The 21,122-nt window shown below is 35.2% G+C and overlaps 1 protein-coding gene across 1 annotated transcript in view; it reads right to left on the bottom strand.

Moving 5' to 3' along the window:
- The window catches only part of CNTN5 (contactin 5), a 615,891-nt gene that overhangs the window by 175,369 nt on the left and 419,400 nt on the right, over positions 1-21,122 (bottom strand). The window contains exon 6 of the mRNA XM_026034957.1: positions 17,771-17,866. Coding sequence (XP_025890742.1) covers positions 17,771-17,866 — 96 coding nt within the window. The remainder of the gene's footprint in view (positions 1-17,770; positions 17,867-21,122) is intronic.

The raw sequence follows: 21,122 nt of genomic DNA, 5'->3' as shown, positions 1-21,122 counted from the left end.
CAAAAGTCTTAGTGCCATTGCAGRTCATAAACAAATCACAGAATCATAGAATCATAGAATGCCGAAGGTTGGAAGGGACCTCAGAGGTCATTGAGTCCAACCCCCCTGCTCACACAGGGTCACCTAGAGCATGTGGCACAGGGCTGCATCCAAGCGGGTTTTAAAGATCTCCAAAGAAGGAGACTCCACAGATAYAGATATTAAAACAAAATAAGAGTTGTAGTGGAAACATGTAGATATCACCAAACATTCAGCCTATGCTTGCTTATGTCTGATTTTTTTTCATATTTTCTTCAATGTTTGGCTCTCAATAAATTGCTTATTTTACCTTCTTAGCATTTAAAATTGAGATAGCCTTTTCATTTGTTCTGTCAGCTAAGTAGTACTGAAGGTGGCATGTGCAGTTGTAACAAGAAAGTCAACATATAAACTCCTTTAAGGCCACCTAGCACTTAAATGCACAGTTCATAAAAACTATTAAATAATACATCTTTCATTCTTTAAGGACAGAATGTACAAACATCCCAGAACACTTTTGCTGAGTTATGGTATTTGCACCAGAAAGAAGCCTGTTTTGTGTCCTCTTTTTCTGATACAGTGAGAGATATACTGGTCTATAATCTCTTGGATACAGTCAGGAAAATATATTTCTCTTGCTCTCTGTTTAGGGTTTTCTCCAGATATTTCAGTTCCACAAGATGGCAGTACCTGATGAATAAACAGTCCTGATTCCTCATGRCAGTCAAATCTGAAACAATCTGGGAGTTTTAGCAGTTCTGCAGAAGTTGTTCTTCATTTCTGCTCTCCATTTTTTTTTTTTTTTTTAATAATAGAAAAGCAGCAAAAAGTTCATTCAGTATTAGGAATTTAGTATACATAGACATAAAGCACATAATTTCCCTACTGGCATTGCTTTGCCATTTAGAAATGTTCAGTTTATACATAACAAGTCATTTGGAAAAAATATATATGTAAAACCCCCTTTCTGAAAATACAAAACTTTTTTTTTTTTTTTTTTTTAACTCAAGTCTAGTTTTAAACTTCATTACTAGATTTGCTATTCAGGTATTCTGTGTACCAGCCACAGAACATGAGTACAATAAGCTGCAGTGTCTAATGATGGAGTGAACTGCACATTCAGGGTGGGAGGGTAGCAGAGAAGACTTTGTTTTAGCTAAGATGAATGATAACAACTGGTTGTGCTTCCATCCTCTCACCATAAACATATAAATAATTTTGGTGCATTTTTTTGTGCTGCTATAACTTGTTATCAGTGCTCATTAATCCTCCAAGAAAATATTTAATGAAGGTAATTTATTTGTTGCATTGTAATGCACCCACATAGAGCAAACAGATAGCGTCTATTTATCAACTAGCAATGAAATTGCTTCTCTTCTGCTCTGGGGGCTCCATATCTACTGCTCACTTACYTGAAACAGAATTCTACCAATCACATATTTGTCTTTGTTCAAATTTAATTACTGTGATAAATCTTCAAATATTTTCTCTGTTATAACAATTTGCACAGCCAATAACTAAAATATGATAGGAAAGGTAAGTGCACTGTAGGGACTGATTTTGTACTTGGAAGATACAAATATTTTATTGTCATCACTTATACATACAGCCAGGAAATCTTATTCGTACATTTGACATATATGAAATGCAGCCAGGCAGTGAAATCTATATACACCCATGAAATCTCTTTCTCATATGCACATTATTTAATGTGGCATACAAGAAAAACACAGATTTTTGCAGGAAAAGCAGCTAATTTGTTTTATGCATTTGTTATTGGTATGATTTTAATATATCAAAAGGACCTCAAGAACTTGTTCAGGCCCTTCATTTGCCCAGAGGCAGATCAGGCAGATATTACCAAGCAATTTTTTAAAATTTTCTATTGATTTAGATGCCTGAAGTTAGAAGTCATATTAACCTGTTTCATTGCTCAGTTAATATTTATAAAACCTCTCTTAATTCTAGTGTACATTTTCTTTACTATAAAACTGTTCATTACTCAATCAATTTATCCCATGAAGYATATAAAAATGCTTTAGGGCTGATGGTAAACTTTTACACTTCATATGGTAGACTGTTATCCTTGTCTGCATTGGTCTTCTGAATTTGAGGTTATGTTAAACTAATTCCTACTGCTTTTCCTTAGAATCCTGATTTCTAATCCTTCACTCAGTTTTATTGTTATCTTTTCTCAGCTTTAGTGCATCTTAGAATTTAGGGCTGAAAGCTAGACATGGGATACTCTTGAGATGTTAACATAATTAAAATAATAATCTCAGTTACCTTCTAGGTGACCTTATGCCATAATAAGGTATGCCCCTCTGTACGCTCTAGAATTGCACTAGGTATTACATTTTCTATAGTTTACATATTTATGAATTGTTATCTATACAGCACATTATATAGCATAATATAAAATATTTATATAATTTTAAATATAATATGATTTTAACTGAAGTACTAATGAGCTATTCACCCTTTTCTATCTGTATAGTTGATTTTTTTGGTAAGTACTTTGCATTTTGTTGAAATTTGTTACTATCTTCAATCCATTTCTCCTGATCTTCTGGTCTACTGATCTTTTTGGATTCTCACTCTGTGTTCTTCAAAGATTGTATTCTCTTACAGCTAGGAGTCATTCACAAATGATAAATATATCTTTCTTTCTACTACCCATTTGCAACTCCAAAGATAAAAAATATTTTAAGTTAGAGATGATTTGTTCTCGACAAATCCATACTAATTCTTTTCACCTTATTATCATGTTAGTGCTCTTAAATTGAATATTTCATAGCACGTTACAGTAATGTTCCAGAACTSGAAGTCAGCCAAATGATGTGCCCTGCTTTACCTTTCAAAAAGCAATCAAAAGAAAACTTGATTTTCTTGTATATTTTGGAATAATTTTGGAGATACTAGACTCTCAGTATACTTTTCTATTAAAGGAATATTTGGACATGCTCTAATTACAGAACAGAAGACTATTTTACCAAAATATGTTGTTGACATAGACAACTAAACAAATTATGAAAGTAATTTAAGGAAAAAAAGAATTAGCTATGCAGCTTTTAAACAATACCACAGATTTTATAGAATTATTGTATCAKCAGCAATTTCCAGAGACAAGAAAAAGATCTAATTTTATACCAACACTTACAAAAGTTAATCAGGAAGACCTACGTTATTCATCATCTTCAATATATGAAGACTACAACATTTATGTAATAAATCTAGACTTATGATACAAAAGTAAATATGTTGTGCATTTGAAAGTTTAAAAAGTGACTGCAAGCTACAATCAAAWTGATTGGTTTTGAGCTTGTTCTGGAGTTTTGAAGCCTCCAGTGCTGAGCATTTTATATGGTTAAGTATATCTATATTTAGATCTGTAATCATTGATTACAGGAGATCTAAAACTTGACAAGTCATTAATAAATTCTGATTTGGATTACCCATTTTCCTCAGATATTTTATTTCTGATGAATATGAGTTGAATACCTAGTAGCATAAGATGAGTACTTCTTAATAACATGAATGAACCAGCTCAACGAGCTGATCCTAAATTTCTGTGGTAATGTCAATGGCTAATGACTAACAAAGCAGCAATTTTCCTTATATGAAAAGTATAGCATTGCAAAATACTGAACAAACTGATCCATGCTCAGGAAAACTCTGGAGAATATTTATGTGAGAGAACGATTTTTGTTCTCTTTGGCAAAATGTCCATCAGTACTTAAAGCAATATTTTTTCTCTCTTTTCTCTTCTTTCACCCTTCACTTCTCTCTCCTTCAGATCAGAGTCTTTATCTCCTCTGATATTTGAGTATTCCTTATTATATACTTTTATATTGAGTATATAATACTCAATATACTCATTTATTGAATATTCCTCATTACCTATTATTGATGTTATAGATATTCTTGCCCCATTTATTTTACCAACATCTGCTGCAAGAGTGACACAATGAAAAATCCTGGATGTTTGATTTTATAACTACTGCAGCAGTTTTCAAAGTTTTCAGTAGATTAATGCATTTTGAAGGCATTTCCTAGTTTGAATCTCTGAGCACTAAGAAGGGAGTCCTAATAGGATGACAGTGTTCATCCAGAGCTGTGAAATATTTCTGTCAACTGTTCCTCGCAAGAGCGGCATTATATGTTTTCCATTTGAGTATCTCCCTGGGCAGCCTGTTCCAGGGCTCTGTCATCCTCACAGTGAAATTCTTCCTCACATGCAGATGGAATTTCCTGTGTTTTAATTTGTACCCATTACTCCTTGTCCTGTCACTGGCCACCACCGAGAAGAAGTTAGCCCCATCCTCCCCTACATATTCTCCCTTCAGGCATTCGTAAAATCCCCTCTCARTCTTCTCTTCTACAGGCTGAAMAGGACTAGCTTGCTCAGTSTTTCCTTATCTGATAGACGGTACAGTCTCTCTATGATGATTAGGATGATTAATTCCTCATTCATTTTTACTACTAAGGATGAATAGTAACAAAAATAATGATTTAATGAGATTTAATTTCAGACTTTTAGGTACCTAACTAAAAATGGAAGGTTATTGCAGTTCTAGTTTATACTTAAAATTAGGAATTTTCCTGATAGCCTGCTGTACACTCTTACAACCTGTATATCATCTTTGTATGGCTCCACATATGGCACTTAAGGTAAATCTCACTGCCTCTCTGGTCTATATTCCCTTGGTTGTAGGTTTGTAAATATAATTTTAAAGCTCTTTGCAAGCTTAATCTACAGGTCAATATTTGGTGAATTCTCCCATACCCTATACCTACTCAGCTTAGGCATTTTATGATTGATGTTTCTTCCTAAGGCCTATCTCTATTTATTGTTGTAAAGGAACAAAGCGGACTATTTTCTTTTTTGTTGTTGTTGTTGGTGGGTTCTTTGGTTGTTGTTAATATGAGAAGACTGAAAACGTTGCAGGGAGTGGACTTCTCAGAAGTCATGAATGAGGTCACAGTCAAAGCAAATTCACCACTAATATATAACTCTCTATTTTCAACATTTGTTTCCCACTTCTCACTAGCCCTTTCTACATTTTCAGGAAACACCAAAACAAACAAATAAGCCTTTCTCCCTCTCAAAAAAATCTTTAGAATTAGCTAACCCTTATGGRGCTCTGCAGATGAGCAGATGAAATAGGCAGTTATCCCCTGTATCCTCCTCCTGACTCCTGAATTGATTTTTAATTACTGAAAAGTAAATAAATAAATAAATAAATAGTACTATAGATCACACACTGTCCCTGAAGCTCAAGGTCTAATAGTCGGTTCCTTCCAGGTATTTTTTTGAGGCTTGAATGTACCAAGGAATGGGTCTTCTGTCACATCCTTTTACAGACAATGGATTATGTGAATGTATAGTTCAGACAGTAACGTGAAACCAAATTTGTAGTCCTCAAAACACATTTTTTTTAATATATTAAGAATAAAAGTGACAAGTAATTTTTTAATCTCAATTAAAAGAGAAAGGTGCAGATGAAGAGGGAGATAGATGTCACATTAGCAAACTGCCTTGGAATGCTGATAACACTGTTCAACCATGTTATACAAATAAATCACTATAAATAATCCCATCAGCAATCAATCATTCAGAATTTAGCAGTGTAGAGCCTGAAAGTCTTACCTGCTTTTTCATACAGACAATACAAACTTGAGTCCCTCTGTATATCCTTCTGCGCTACTTGAAATCCAGTGAACTGCTTCCATCCATCTCCTACTTGTCACATAATTGTTATTTAAAGATAATACATAGCCTTCTGTTGTCTTACTTCCAGCCTAGGGCAGTGTCCCATGRTTATAATCTTTCCTCCTCAGTCCCTTAGCAATAGCAGTCAAAGAGACACCTGATGTTTCACATTTTATATATATCACATGGAAAAAGAAGATACTTTTCAAACACTCTCTGATTTTTTTTTTGAAAGAAATGTCAATATTAAAAGGAATGAAAACTGCAACTCATTCCTGTGTAGAATAAGTGTAATACCAATTATGACTTTCAAAGCCCTTCTCATTTTAGTCGTGAAGCATGATTCTGTAAATTTACTAGATATGGACTGTAGCTCAACAAATTTTCTATGTCGACTTGGGCCACTCACTTGATTGCTATTACCCTCTGTAAAATRGATTGGTCCTTCTTTCCAATCTTCACTTTGCAGAGCTGAATAAAACCTCTTTAAACACAAAACTATATGGTAGTTTGAAAGATCTATGTTAAATTCTGTTTTCTCCCAAAACTCAATGTCAACTTATTTGCTTATTCACTGATAATAGCTATATAGCTATTTACCGCTAGTTGATAGTAGTAAATACTTCACTCTGAAGCTGAGATATCATAAATGGAACCAACTGTAAATTTGGAAAAGAAAAAGAAAAAAACACCTTCTAAAATTTGGGGATATGTGTCTGAAATTATGGGATTATATTCAGACCTAGGCATCTGATTATACCTTAGCTGTTCAGGCTTCACACACACACAAAACAAAAAAAAACAAAAACAAAAACAAAAACAAAAAAACAACAAAAAAAGATCGGTTCTGATGTACTAGATGTCTCTTATTTTGTCATTTGCAGATGAGTTCCTTGTTGACTACGCTGACTAAGCAGGAAAATTAAGGACTACCCACTCATCTCTTCCTCTTCTGGTTTCACTGCTCTTGTTCTGATATTGCTTTTTGTTTTCAGCAAAAGTGCAAAAAGCCTACTAGCCTTGCCAAGGTTTTTAATTGATATACTGTCTCAACGTGGAAAAACAGAAAACATGCATGAATGCAAATGCATAGCATGTACATGYAGCAACAGAGGCCACCACTGGCCCTTTCTGAGATGCCAGTGGGAGCAGAAAGGGGTATATCTACAATATTTATAAGGATTTACCTAATTTTCCTTTGTCTCTTGCTTCTCATTGACCTTTTCTTTGACTATAGTAAATTAAAAATGGATGCAGTTTCTGATAGTTTGCTATAGTGTAYTCAGTAACAAGATTCAGTCAAGCTTCAGAGACCTCTAAAGCAGAGAAGTGTGAGCCTGCTAATCATCCTAGTGAGGTCCGAGATTTCTTTCATGTGATAGACAAAGTARCCAGAGGTGAGTCCTGTGGGTTGGCAAGTCCTCATGAACACTAGTGCAAGTGGAGGACCTTTAAGAYTGTTTAATGTCCAGCAACACTGAGAAAGATCTCAGAAGCAGGGACCTCCCCAACCCATGCGGACTGCTGCTCTCACAGCTTTTAATCTTGCCATAGAATTGGAGCAACTGACCCAAGGGATGCAGTGGTTCTGCAGAGAAGACCAGACTGAGATAAACCCTTTATATAACCTACAGCCTTCTTTTTATTCTCTCCTTCTAAATAAATTTTCATCTGTCCAGTCTCCACTGAAAGATTTAATTACTGAAGGAAGAAAGTACCATGAAAACAGCAATTCAGGAAACAAATAAATAAAGTGAAAATTTCCAGTAATTTCCAGTGACAGATTCTCTGCTGTACGATATCATCATCATAACAGGAGTTGTATTAACTGGCAAATGGAGTCATCAGGTATGGCCTTAACAATAYTGGAATATAGCATAGAATGGAATGCTTTTCTATATGGAATATAGAAAAGTAGACACAGAAATAGGCAAGCATATTATCAGCATTAAGAGTGGTATTAATTATTACATTGCTAAAAAGATGGCAATGTGACCAAATAAAAGTCACTGTTCCACTGCTACTGGTGTGGAAAACATCTTTTCTTGTCAGAGAATAAAAGTCACACATTTCCTATTACATAATGGTTCAGGTTTGGCTCTAGTCATTCAAATTTTAGTCTGAATTTCATAACATTATGCTTACATGAATGTTTGCCTCCTCGATAAAACGAAGTAATTGCTTTCTCTACCTTTACTGTTACTTGTAACTACTTCCATTTCAGTTACTATTAGACAGAAAAAAACGTGTTCTGATATGAATGAATTAAAATCTATATGTTTAAATATGGATCCTGTGCATACCCATACCTATGTATATATTCTTAGTTTCTGCTTGCAAAAAGAAAAGTGAAAACTGAACACCAAACTATGTTTCCATGCAGCTTATTTTATTTGGTTCTGACTTCCCAAAATGATTAAATAAGGATGCATGTAAATCCATAACTTGGTAAATACTGTAACACTGTAACACYCCAAAAGTCAGTAAATTCATTTTCATAACGTATAAAATAACAAATCACCAAAATGTTTCAAACAGAGAATCATGTCAAAAGCATCTTACAAAACTAAGATTGGTTGAGCCTAGAGCTTTCTACGTTAGAGTTGATACTGACCTCCTAATACCCTCAAAACTCAATAGTCACCTCAGCCAGAATTGCCATTAAACTGAGTTATTCATGGTCTGCAGACAGTTGTCAATTATAATTTTGAAAAAGATTCACTTGTTATATCATTGTTTTTAAAACTTTTAAGATTTTCTCACAAGTGTAATGAAGAGAAAGAGCTACACTCTAGAGCTTTACAAGTAAATAATTTTTCATCTCTTCCTTCCTCTTATGTTTCCTCTTGTTTCAACTATCTTAAGAGTATTATATTTCTGGCATCTTCTCCTTAGTTATATTGATTAACAAGAGCATTCTGTCTTTGTCATTATTTTTTCCATGGTATGTAGTAGAGAGGTAACTGGAATTAATTAGGAATTTTCTCTCTTCAATCAAATAGAGTTTCTGACATTTTACTAGCTGATATGTTTGTACAATTATATTGTTCCAACTTCTACTTTAGTAAAGCATCAGAACTAAATACTAAATGAGTTCTAATAGAGAAGATATTATCAGAGAGTCAAATTTGCAAGAGCCTTATACTAACAGATGCATATTAATAGATTTTAAACCTATTAATGTTGGGACCCAAGCAGGTAGTCATATAACTATGTTAATATAACCTGACCCATGGCAAAAGTTTCTTCAATTCTTTCTCCTGCTTTGGAATAACAGTTGCAGAAATCTTAGGGTGAAGTCAAGGAAAAGGGGATCAAGAGTAGTTAGCATGTATTCACCACAGGAAAGTCATGTTTAACAAACCTGATATCCTTTCACAATGGGATGGCTGGCTGACTGGATGACGGGAGAGCTGTGGATGTTGTCTACTTGACTTCAGCAAGGCTTTTGACACCGTCTCCCATTACATCCTCATCGAAACCTCAGGAAGTGTGGGTTAGACGAATGGACAGTGAGGTAGATTGAGAACTGGCTGGATGGCAGAGCTCAGAGGGTGGTTTATAAATGAGGCTGACTCCAGTTGGAGGTCTGTGGCCACTAGTGTCCCCCAGGGGTCAGTATTGGGCCTGGTGCTTTTCAACTTGTTCATCAATGACTTGGACAAGGGGACAGCACACCATGAGCAGGTTTGCAGATGATACGGAGTGGGTGGAGTGGCCGACACTCCGGAGGGCTGTGCTGCCATCCAGAGGGACCTGGACAGGCTGGTGAGTTGGGCAGAGAGGAACCTCCTGAGGTTCAACAAGGACAAGTGCAGGGTCCTGCACCTGGGGAGGAAGAACCCTAGGCACCAGCACAGATTAGGGGTTGATCTGGTGGAGAGCAGCTCCACAGAGAGGGACTGGGGAGTCCTGTTTGACAACAAGTTGACCACGAGCTAGCAATGTGCCCTCGTGGCAGGAAAGCCAATGGGATCCTGGCTGTATCAGGAGGAGTGTTGCCACCAGGTCAGCGGAGGTGATCCTACCCCTCTCCTCAGCTCTGGGGAGGCCGCACTTGGAGTATTGGGTGCAGTTCTAGGCTCCCCAGTATAAGAGGGATGTGGAGCTTCTCGAGAGGGTCCAGTGTAGAGCGACAAAGATGATTAAGGAACTGAAGAATATATCTTATAACGAAAGACTAAGCAAATTGGGCCTGTTTAGAGAAGACTGAGATCTGATCAATATGCATAAGTATCTGAGGGGAGAATGTAGGGAGGAAGGGGCCAGACTCTTCGTTGGTGGCCTGTGATACGACAAGAGATAATGGGTACAAGTTGAAACACAGGAAGTTCCATCTCCATATGAGGAAGAACTTCTTTACAATGAGCCCTGAAGTGCAGTTAACAGAGCACTGGAACAGGCTGCTGAGAGCGGAATCTTCTTGTGCCCAGTCTCTGCCCAAAGAGTTGTGAAATCTTCAAAACTTGCCGGGATACGATCCTGTTCCACTCACTCTAGGTGTTCCTGCTTGAGCAGGGAATTTGGACTAGACCATCTGTAGAGGTCCCTTCCAGCCTCAACCACTCTGTGATTCTGTGATACCATGAACATACACTGCTCTTAAACCTGGTGGGATAATGCTGTCTTGTTTAATCACTAGAGTGTGGATTTCTTCACAGTTAGGTCTAATTTGCTGGGACATCTCAGTAACAGGGTGGTAACCTGTCCCCAGGGGAAAAAAAGCTTGCACACTACAGAAATATTCCATCATTATTGTCCCATTTGTCAAGCTCTGGAAAGTAGCCACATATGGTTGTTGCCTGAAAGACAATAAAGCATGAGTTTGAGGGCCAACATACTCAATGCACTTTTAGAATTAATTAATCTCCTGTGTTTTCTTCCTCTTCCCTAGGTATCTCTGCTCGCTTTCATTGTCCTGAACTGGCAGCTGGGGTAATATTTGTTGACACCAGCAACACTCTGAAAAAACAGCACATGTCCTATTAACAGAACCTTGTCAGTGCTACCCATTTATCCAGCACTGTGTAATTGGGCAAGGTCAAATTATGTTCCTGCACTAGATTTTCATAGTCCCTGAGGTGAGGAATGCTCCCAATTTGTGATCCACTGGGTTGAAGGCCAGTAAACTTTCAGTGACTAGTTTAGATTAACACATTTTTTTGAATTAAGATTTATAAACTCATTTAAGGTATGGAAGTGATATATCAACATTGGTAACATTTGGAAAAGTTGTAAGAAACCTACCAAACTACAAGTTCCTTGAGAGTATTTACTGCAATTGGATCAGAAATGTTTTTGTCTTTTGTTGAGTTGCTTTTCAAGTTATTTTTTAAAAGGAATAATCTAGAATTCTGTGTAAAGAACATGCATAATACTGTTTTTCCATAGTCCTATAATAAATATGCTGCCTAGAATTTGGGACACATTTATATCATGTAATGTGATTAAAATCTGATAATAACATGTTGCTGTGAAATTGGGAGTATCTTGCCCTGACTCCTCATTGGTAAACACAGTGTGTTGCAATGCTACCCCTACCCTACTGAAAATTCTACCATTCCAAAACTCTTAAATTTCATATCCTTAAATGCATGCATTGCCTTCAACAAGATTGAGGAAGGAAACACTAGAAAGTGCCCCAGGGAGGTCAGCAGCAAAATTACCGATCATGTATTGAGTAATGAAAGGGCCATAGAAGAAAAAAATGAGAAGTTAATTTTGTTTATTCATTCCATAATGAAAACTACAGGCATAGTCATCAATCAGTTGCACAGTTAAAGAATATAGATTGCTGTATTGAGCCATGTCAGGGGCCATGGACTTTCTCTTTAATGATAACTCATGTGGGAATTAGCATTATTAGATGGGAAAGTTTCAAAAGCAGACTCAGAAAGCTAGCAATAGTGATAAAGAAGGGAATGCAAGAGAGAACTTCTCTGTGATTCTTCTTGGAAAAAATGTGGGTGAAGAGATGCATTAGTATTCAGCTAAAGTCAAATATGTACTCCACATGCAAAAAAAAAAAGAAATTAGGAGGAAAATTCAGGTATCCTTGAACTCATAATAGACAACATATTCAATTCTCAAATGTGGCTCTTGTAGTTGAAGTAGATTTTATATTTACATTGAGATGATTTATTTGTTATGTACGTGAGGAGAAAAGACAGATGAACTATACCATCTTCTTTTATATGTATATAACATATCAAGGTCTATTAATGTGTCTATTTGATATAGTCAGCATTTATTTTAGAACAATGTTTATTAAATGGGTATCTTATTTGGGTATCTTATAATGGGATATCTTATTTAAGCACTACACTCCAAAAGTGAATTTCAAAAGATGAAGAAAAACATGCTCTGGCATGCATTTATAAGAGAAGAAAAAAATCTCAACATTTCAAAAGTTTCAGAGTTAACAAAAGAGTTAAAATGTGTGTCCTGTATGTTCTCATATAGATCTTCCCCCAAGACGGTACTATTTGCAAAGTCAAGGACACAAATTTCTCTTCCATGATAACATTAATTAATATCTATAGAAAATAAATAAATAAATAAAGTGGTCCTCTAAACCTTACTTTTGCCAGAACAAGGAGAAGCACAAGAATGTTTAAGAGTTCTATCTCACCAGGAAGCCTAGTAATTAGGAGATTAGGAGATTATAGATTAGGAGATTATAGCTGCCTGGTGACAACTRACTGATTGATAAATTCAGTTTATCTTAAAGGAGATGGAGACAAGATGTGTCCAGTTGACCTTTTGAGAACACTGAATGGACAGTGCTTTGACAAGACCAAGTAGTTCACAAGTGAGAGGGGAAATGTTTCTCCTACACACTTCTTTATTAGAAGCAGGGTGCATATTATACMGCTTCCTGTGCTGAAATTTTTAAAAAGAAATATATCATAGAAAAGAACTGTATGCTAGTTTCCTGTTTAAAATGTGAAAATTATAGAGATGTCACAAATTATGGTCAGGAAGAAACATTGGCTTCTTGTATTCACAAGTTAATAAGACAGAGTTGCACACAGTCTTGTCTAGTGACTCATAGAATTGAAGGTTTTAAGTATGCCTTCGAAGCAGAACATGGTGTAAGCAGGACATGGTGTAACTAAAGTATCTACAAACAAGTTGACAAGCATGCTGAAAGCAGTCTAGACCAGATATAAGAAGGTTGTAATTAATTTGCTTGAAGAAGACTGCACTTCTGTGCTTGAATTAGGCCATTTAGGGCCAGCCCTGTCCTTCAGTGCATAGTATCTTCAATGGAAGCTCAGTCTGAGAAGCTCTGACTAGAGAACTTGTTTATCATTTGAACATATACAACCATTTTTTAAATCTTGTTCCTTGATAATTCTCAGCTGCTGAGAACTCTTTATACCAAACCAGAATCCTCAGCCAAGGATTTTCTTCTAGATCAAGGYAGGATAGAATTGTCCATTTCAAAACAAGCTAAAGTTGTTTTGATTTTACTTTACCTCTCTCTGTCTATCAGCCTATCCATAAAATGACRCTTTTGTGCACAGAAGGGATGTTGTGAGACTAAATAGATTACAAAAGTCTGGCATATATTCTCAGATGTATACTCATATTAATATCTGGGAATACCATATAGTATTTACTGTAATCTTCCTTCAGCATTAGTGATACCATCTTGAGCCAGAAAATCTCAAATACTGCCCTTCAGTGAGATTTGGTTTCTGCTTGGAGCCAAAGTAAAGCCCAAGTTGCAACTTTAATACAAACATAGCTTTAATATTTTTTGCAGAGTCTGAGCAGAGAGTAGTGACTGCTTCCAAACTGTTTTTCCGTATTTTTCCAAAGCATGCACAGATAGAAACAGAATAAATTTAAAAATAAAGAAGTAAAAAAGCACTTAAAATACCTTATTCCATTGATTTGCTACAGATAATATCAATACAAAGACAGTTATGTAGAAAATAAAAAAAAAACTGAAAAGCTTGTTGGACACTGATATTTTTAAAAGAGCTAAAGTTTTAGCAGCTTACCGTTTCAGCAAAATACTATGCAGACATCCAGAAGTTGCATGGAAAGTATTATGATCCCCAAAAAACTGGCATTAATTGCTTCCCATGACATAYTTCTCATTAAAGTTGCAGTTTTATAACACTAAATGGGAGTCAGAAAGATACAACCTATCCCATAGTTTCTAAACTGAGTAAAATCAGATTTGTCCTTTAGAAAGAGATAAAAAAAAGCTGCAGTTGAACATCTGTAGAGATGTTCTGTTGAAAGATCATGAAGCAGTACTTTTCTTTCCAGGTGGTTGCATTGCTTTGTGGCAGGAAGGAGCATGCATCTCCTTTCCATGCTTGCAGAATGCAGTATACAAGTACTGTTCAAATTCCAACAATAAGAATCYCCATTCTCTATTAAGTAGCTATTGCAAGCTTTGAATAAAAGTGTTAAAAAGCTCAGCTGAAAGTATTAATTCTGTGGGAAACATGTAAATCTGGATGAAATCTTCCATTCATTTTTAATCTCACTATGGTAAGCCTTGTAATTAAGATGATTAAAGGAGTGAACAAAACCCTGCATTTACATCCTTTGGAATGCCACAATGAGTAACAACAATACTGTTTACAGGAGGGAAAAAAAAAACAGCCCAGACTTTTCTAAATGGATTCATCAAACAGAGCTTATTATTTAAGCAGCTGGTAGTTAATGATCCTCTCGCTTAGCAAGACTGCCTAAGAGTTAACTCTCTAGTAATCACACTGAAAAAAAAAAGCCAATGGCAAACAAACAAACAAACAAACAAACAAACAAACAAACAAACAAAAACATACAAAAAAAAATCAAATGTGTTGTTTATGGGCGACCAAATCATCCACTATGAAAATATTTCACAAGGACTGAAGGACTCACAAAGAAAACAAGAAACAATGGAACAGTTTCTGGAGCAGAAAAAGTTATATAGGACTCCCAAAGAAATGCATGGAAGCATTTTTTGGAATGATGATCCAGGGAAAGCAGAATTTGAGAATCTCCTAGTGCCTGCTTTCTCAAGGAGAAAGTATCTACACAGAATCAACATCGAGGCAATTTTCCTTTGCTATTCAGAAGGGGGAGAGAGTATCTCTCCTGAAAAAAAAAATCCCTTATTTTATTATTCATCTATTTCTCATCAATGTGGCAATAAATTAAGAAACTCACTTATTAAACCCAGGATATAATTCTCTCATCTGAACCGCACTGATGTTCTGAATATATTTCAGGTGCATTTTTTTTTGCTTTTTTGCTCCGTAAAACATGTGGGCAACAATCTAATGAACAGCTACTTGAGTATATATGCCTATATATGCCAAAATTATGTTTGTTCATCTGTATATTTATTGAATTGTCTCTTGGTAATATATCAAAGAATTAATAAACAGAAATCAAGTACATATATGAAACCTGCTTTCCCAAAAGAAAGTGTAGTATTTTTAAGTCATTGCTGCTTTGTAAACAGATTCATTTTTTTTCTGGAAGAATTGTGTTCTGAAAGAATGGGCTTTAAGTATTACTCAATCAAGTATTCAATCAAAAGTATTTACTTTATCTTCCATTTCAAAACATGTTAATAAACCCATGTCTGTTTTAATATTCTTTCACTCAGACATCTTTCTTTTCCAATGACAATGATATTGTCATTTTTTAAAAGGATTCAATCTTCAGGTAAACTTATGAGCAGTTATTAACTTTAGAGATTGAGGAATGGAATTCTATTGAAGGAAGAATTCCTTATGAGGTTGTGGAGAATGATTAGATTTGATATTCTATCATGGATCTCTCTCCTGGGATACTAAATTAAAATTATTTCTAAGGGTGCTGATCAATATAGGTAAATCAATATAGCTGAGTTTGTGCTGTTCATTTACAAAATGACAGACTTTCTCTGTCAGAAGATATCCTCATAACTCATGGTCATGTTAATGTTCGATATTTATGCACTCCACATGAACTTTAAATAATATTCAACAGAAATGAACCTTCTACAGCAGTTTAGTATCTAAAGCTCCTTCTCCCCTATGATTTTAAGGCTCAAAATTAATGTAGACTACTACAGACAAAAATGCTATCTTTGAAAATCAGACTCAGAAACTAAAATGCACTATCCAGAAATAGGATGCTCTCAACTAAAGACTATTTTAGATTTTAGATGTTATTGTGCATAAATCCTTGAAGTTTCATATTCACTGTTTAATTTCAGTATTGAACTCACATCCTTGTTGTCTTTGTCTACCATTCCCCTTAACAGACCAACTGTGGTCTCAGAGCTATCTTTCATTAATGGCCTGTGCCTTATTACCTTAGCTACAGGGAATGATTTATTGTTGAAGCATCATCAGATGTGGAATTTTTTTGTAAGGCCCATGGAAATAGCTCTCTGAACCATTTCCAGCTGAAGGATGAAGGGGAGGCCAAGCTCCCTCCCCAGTCATGAGAATGTGTTAAGCCTAGCCCTGTCATTGCAATTCTCTCAGTGTTGAGTTACTACTACTATTCCCACTGCCGTGCGATACTGGTACAGCTGTTCTGACAAAATTATGCTAAGAGAGACTCTCAGTATTTTGCAGGAGTGATTTTTTCCACCAGCATAGTTACACCAGTGCTACAAACAGTATAAAATAAACCAACTGCAAGCTGTCATTGTAAGCACAGTAGTTTCCACATCAGGGATTTTGCTGGCTCACTGATGAAAATGAAAGGTAATAGTTTTTCACAATCAAAGGCAATGTGTAAGTAATAGTTTTACAGTAAAACATGGCATTAGGTCCTGGCTAAATACAAGTTTAACAGCATAATTTTAGAGAAGACTTATGAAGACTTTGATGATATACTAAGTGCATTTGGCGGAATGACAGCTATTAAAAGGTGAATAACTACAGCAATAATGATGCCTAWCCTTAAACTCTCTGTTTGGAGAAATCATATTCAGGTCAGGTTTTGGAACCATCTCTTAGTTCCTGCCTATATATTTTTTCTCATCAAATTTTGATATTTTATAACCAAGCAATACTATAATCACTCATGTCCATCACATATGAATTGTAGAGTCAAAATCTGAAATAGATTATAAAGGCTATAATAACAAAAGAATGCACTCATGAAAGAGAAAAACAGAGAGGTGGCAGTAAGATAGGAAGTATTAATTATGTTGGTAACAATAATAAAGTAATAATTCCAGAATATATAGGACACGATTTCCTAATATAAACTCAGAGATCTTTTATTTTTCTACAACTCTTCTGCATTGGGACTTTTTTTTCCAGCACTCAAATTTCAAGGAACAAAAAAAATATCCCCTCAATTGAGACCTCATCTTCCCCCGCCAAACTGGCTATACCGCATCTACTAACAAATAAGGTATTTCATCTGTGAAAGTGTCTCCACTATATGTTATGCAAATATAAAGACATATTTACTTTTATGCAAATATAAAACATTTACTTGCAGAAGCTCCAGGAGTGCAAGTTTGAAAACCACCACCGCCAACAGCAACAACAACAAACAAAACACACACAAAAAAAAGCATATTTACATTTTCATTTAAAATTTAATGCAGGGGAATCGTTATACCTCTGAATTCTAGTGATGATGTTGTTGTACTGGAAATTTAGCTATACAGTGATCAGAAGCAGCCAAAATAATGGCTGTAATACTAAAAACAAAAGCCAATTTATATTCTATACCTGTATCYCAACACTGACATTTGGAACAATTGGTGAAGGTTTCTAAACTCTGAAAGAAATCTTTTGTGACCTCAAGGCAGTATATTACACTGGGGACATGGAGACTATTCTTGTTGCATTCAGCTTTAGTAATGGGAATATGGCAATCTTGTAACAGAAATTCTGCTGTTATTCAGTGTTTATAGCATCCGAGCTTTAATTACTCCTTGGTAACTCCAGAAACTGTCAGCAGAGCAGTGTGTATTTCATGTTTAAAGTTCCACATTTGAGTGCATAGGAAAAAATAATGAGCGTGCTGTAAAAGACAGGGGTAGGTCCAGGCTGCAGGCTACTGTACCTGGTGAATGAAGTGGAGGGGAGCACATCAGCACAACTCCCTGACCTTCCCGCACAGAGACAGCACTTCTTGTTCGACCACTAAAGTTCCCCAGATCTGTCAAAAGAGCACAGAGAAAAGCATTTTAGATGCACGCAAAACAAGATTTTATATGTTGTTACCAGCATGACACATATTTTTATTTCTTGTAAAGCTGACAATTCTTTCTTTATACCTTAATCTGTAACAGTAAAGCTTTTAAAAATCTATTTCCATTGCAAAGATTTCCATGTTGCATCAGCACCTTATTATTTTTTTCAATGCACTAATATATAGTGTCAAAGGACACACTTTAGGCTATATACTGTTTACAAGAGACATTTAATAGAGCTTTTATTTCTTTTTGCCAGACTCTGTTTGTTGATTTCTTTCACCAGGAGAAGCCACCCACACCCAGTGAAAAAAATAAATAAAAGTAGAGGTAACACCTGGTCTAATGTGCTGGCTAAAGACTGCTATTAACATGTCATGTGAATAATACAGCACAGAACACATTGCAATGAGTAGAAGGGAACTTCAGCTGCATCAGTTCTAAGATTAAATGTGGTTCATAGCAGCTTTATTTTCCTCAAACACTCTCTTTCCTTCTGATTTCTCCATTGTCCTAAACATAATCCAGGTGTGAATAAATATTTCCTGCCTATAAATTTGCTTCAGCAAGTGAATAAGGCATAATTCACTTTTTGTTGAAAAACTTTTGAGTGAGTCTGCAACTATAAAACTCTGCAACCTATGCTTCTACGAGAAGTTCATGGTGTTAACTTAAAGCCTCTCAAAGATAAGACTGAATCATTGTGTTTATCACAGGGAATACTGGATCTGGGCTCACATTTGAGGTGGAAAACTATGCTCTAGCCTGGGTATCTGCTGTAGAGCAGACACAAGAGCTCAGTGCAGTCACAAGAGCTCAGTGCAGACAACAGACTGAAAATTTCTACCATTTCTCAGTGAAGGCAATGCCACTTGAAGTCTTTGCTCGCTCACAGTTGTTCTGAAGACTAGAACTTTTCTCTCCAGTATGAGCCAAGGGGAAAATTACTGAAAATAAGGATATCCACGGGAGGAGAAATCTTTGAAAATGATACAGAAGCTTAWAAATAACAATAGTAATAATAATAAAAGATTAAGATGAACAGGATGAGCAAGAAATAGCATCTTACATGAACACTCCAAGATCTATAGCTCTACYTGTTCATTTACAAGTACAGACCACAGTGTCAGTATGAAGCCAATAGCACCAAGCAATATGAACTGTGAAACAGAACTATTACTTGCTTAGCTACACTCTTCTGAGAGTTTCTTGTCAGATCCACAGAGCTCAACATCTTGCTTTCTGCTCAATATTACATCAAATTGAAGTTCAGCAATTTTCAGAAGCAATATACGAGCTGATTTTTCATGGATTTCATAATGGAGTTCATAGTACTTATTATATATAAGTAGAGGGAAATTTATGATCTTTCCAATTGATTATTAATTTTTTTATAAGATGTCTTAGGTAGTCTAAAATTTAAATGTTTTTGGATTTGTACTGTCTTTGGCTAAGCTATGCAATTGTTTTTGTTTCAAAGATATATTCAAACAGGGAATACGTAGATGAGATTCAACCAAATTTGACCAAGCAATAGGGCATCATTCCCAAACTATATACAATTTTACTAGGCAATAATTAAAGGAATATTACATAACACCTTAAATTAAGTCCACAGGGAGTTGCAAAACCATCCAGTGAAATTTCATTACAAAAGTGCTACCTACTGAGTGCTACCTAACACGACATTCTGTAGCAAGGTAATTATTATTTTCTTTATTTAGAAAGTACAGGGCTATTATAGCCCTGCATGACCACTTTATTTGGATGAGTTTGCAGTTTGAAATGAAAAGTTTTCAAAGTAATATCTGCATTTCATTAGTGTGAGACTTTGAGTCTGTAACTTATGTTTGTGTCTAGTACTGAAATTTTCTGAATGAATGATGATACACTGACATACAATTTAAACACATCAGAATAGATATTTTCATGAGCATCACTTCCTTCCCTAAAATTAGGAAAATAAAAATTATGTTGCAGTCTTCCTGTTGATTTCAGTATTTTGTCAACATTTATGTGAAAGCTATACTTCAAGTCTTCCATATCCACTACAAAAGGAAAAGAAYGCCCGCCCTGCCTCCCCCAAACTATTTGGTTTAGGGAATCAAAATGCTGAACAAACCAAGTATTATTAATTCAATAGTCTAAACAGCTAGTAGCTAGTAGTGTAGGACTGATTCTCTAAAATCATAGACTAAAGGACAAGAAAGCAATTGTTAATATTCTAAGGAGTCTTTCAAATTTGTTTTCATAGACTCTGAAATTTTTCATAAGCTTGATAATAATATTTAAATTGACACCTTAATTTGGAATGTCAAGCTATTTGAAAAAATACCTGTCATTTTAGAAAATATTTTTTCTTGAAAAACTGTTAATTGAAATACTGTTCCTGGAATGTAGAATCCTGATATCCCATAGGTTTAAATGTGTTTATCCTTGTTGCTAAGTTTTTGTTTCCTGTGATACACATCTTGGAAACATATAAACACAAAAGAGGAGAAATGTGTGACACCTAAAATGTAAATCTGTATGGCAAATTTGAAAGTTTAAATAATAATACAATTTTTATAAAAGCATGTTTCCACACTGCTGTATTTTTCCTCCGACAAAGAAGTTCTATGTTCTCTGTTCTGAATACCACATTGGATTTTTTGTAAGTATATAATGAAAAAAAAAGAAGGATTAACAGGTGTAAAAGCAGGGCTTTAATTGTGAAACAAATAAAAGCAAAGCTTAAATGGAAGAGGACGTGCAGAGTAATGTTTGCAGTTCCTCCTTCTTAAAATAAGTCCAATACAGAAGAAATTAATGAGAGGAATTTTTTTTTTCCTGTGAATCTCTGCAAATCTGTGAATTTGATATCTAGCTATATTTAGGGAAAAGAAAAAGATAGTAAAAAAGTTTTTAAAAATATTGTTTTACATTAAAAAATCTAAAAATAGATAAGAGAATAGAGGGACAGAAATCAGAATTAGATATAGGCTTAAACCAGTCAAACCACTTTAAAAGAGTAAAATAAGGCAGAAAAATGTTTACTAAACCAATTGTGTGAGTTTATACTATTTTATGTGCTAGTTTTTCATATAATTTATAGGGACATTATATGATATAGATTAAAATGTCTTCTTTTGAGCAAAATAAGCAACATAGGCTGACGGTACCTAAAGCTGAGTAAAAAGTAGCCAATATTCTTGCTAATGAGGTAAAAATATCTCTAAACAA

This window comes from Nothoprocta perdicaria, unplaced genomic scaffold (genome assembly GCF_003342845.1).
Source record: "Nothoprocta perdicaria isolate Ctin4 unplaced genomic scaffold, notPer1 scaffold_153, whole genome shotgun sequence".
Taxonomy (NCBI): domain Eukaryota; kingdom Metazoa; phylum Chordata; class Aves; order Tinamiformes; family Tinamidae; genus Nothoprocta; species Nothoprocta perdicaria.
The sequence above is the reverse complement of the archived record's forward strand: the minus strand, read 5'-3'. Positions and strand labels throughout refer to the sequence as shown.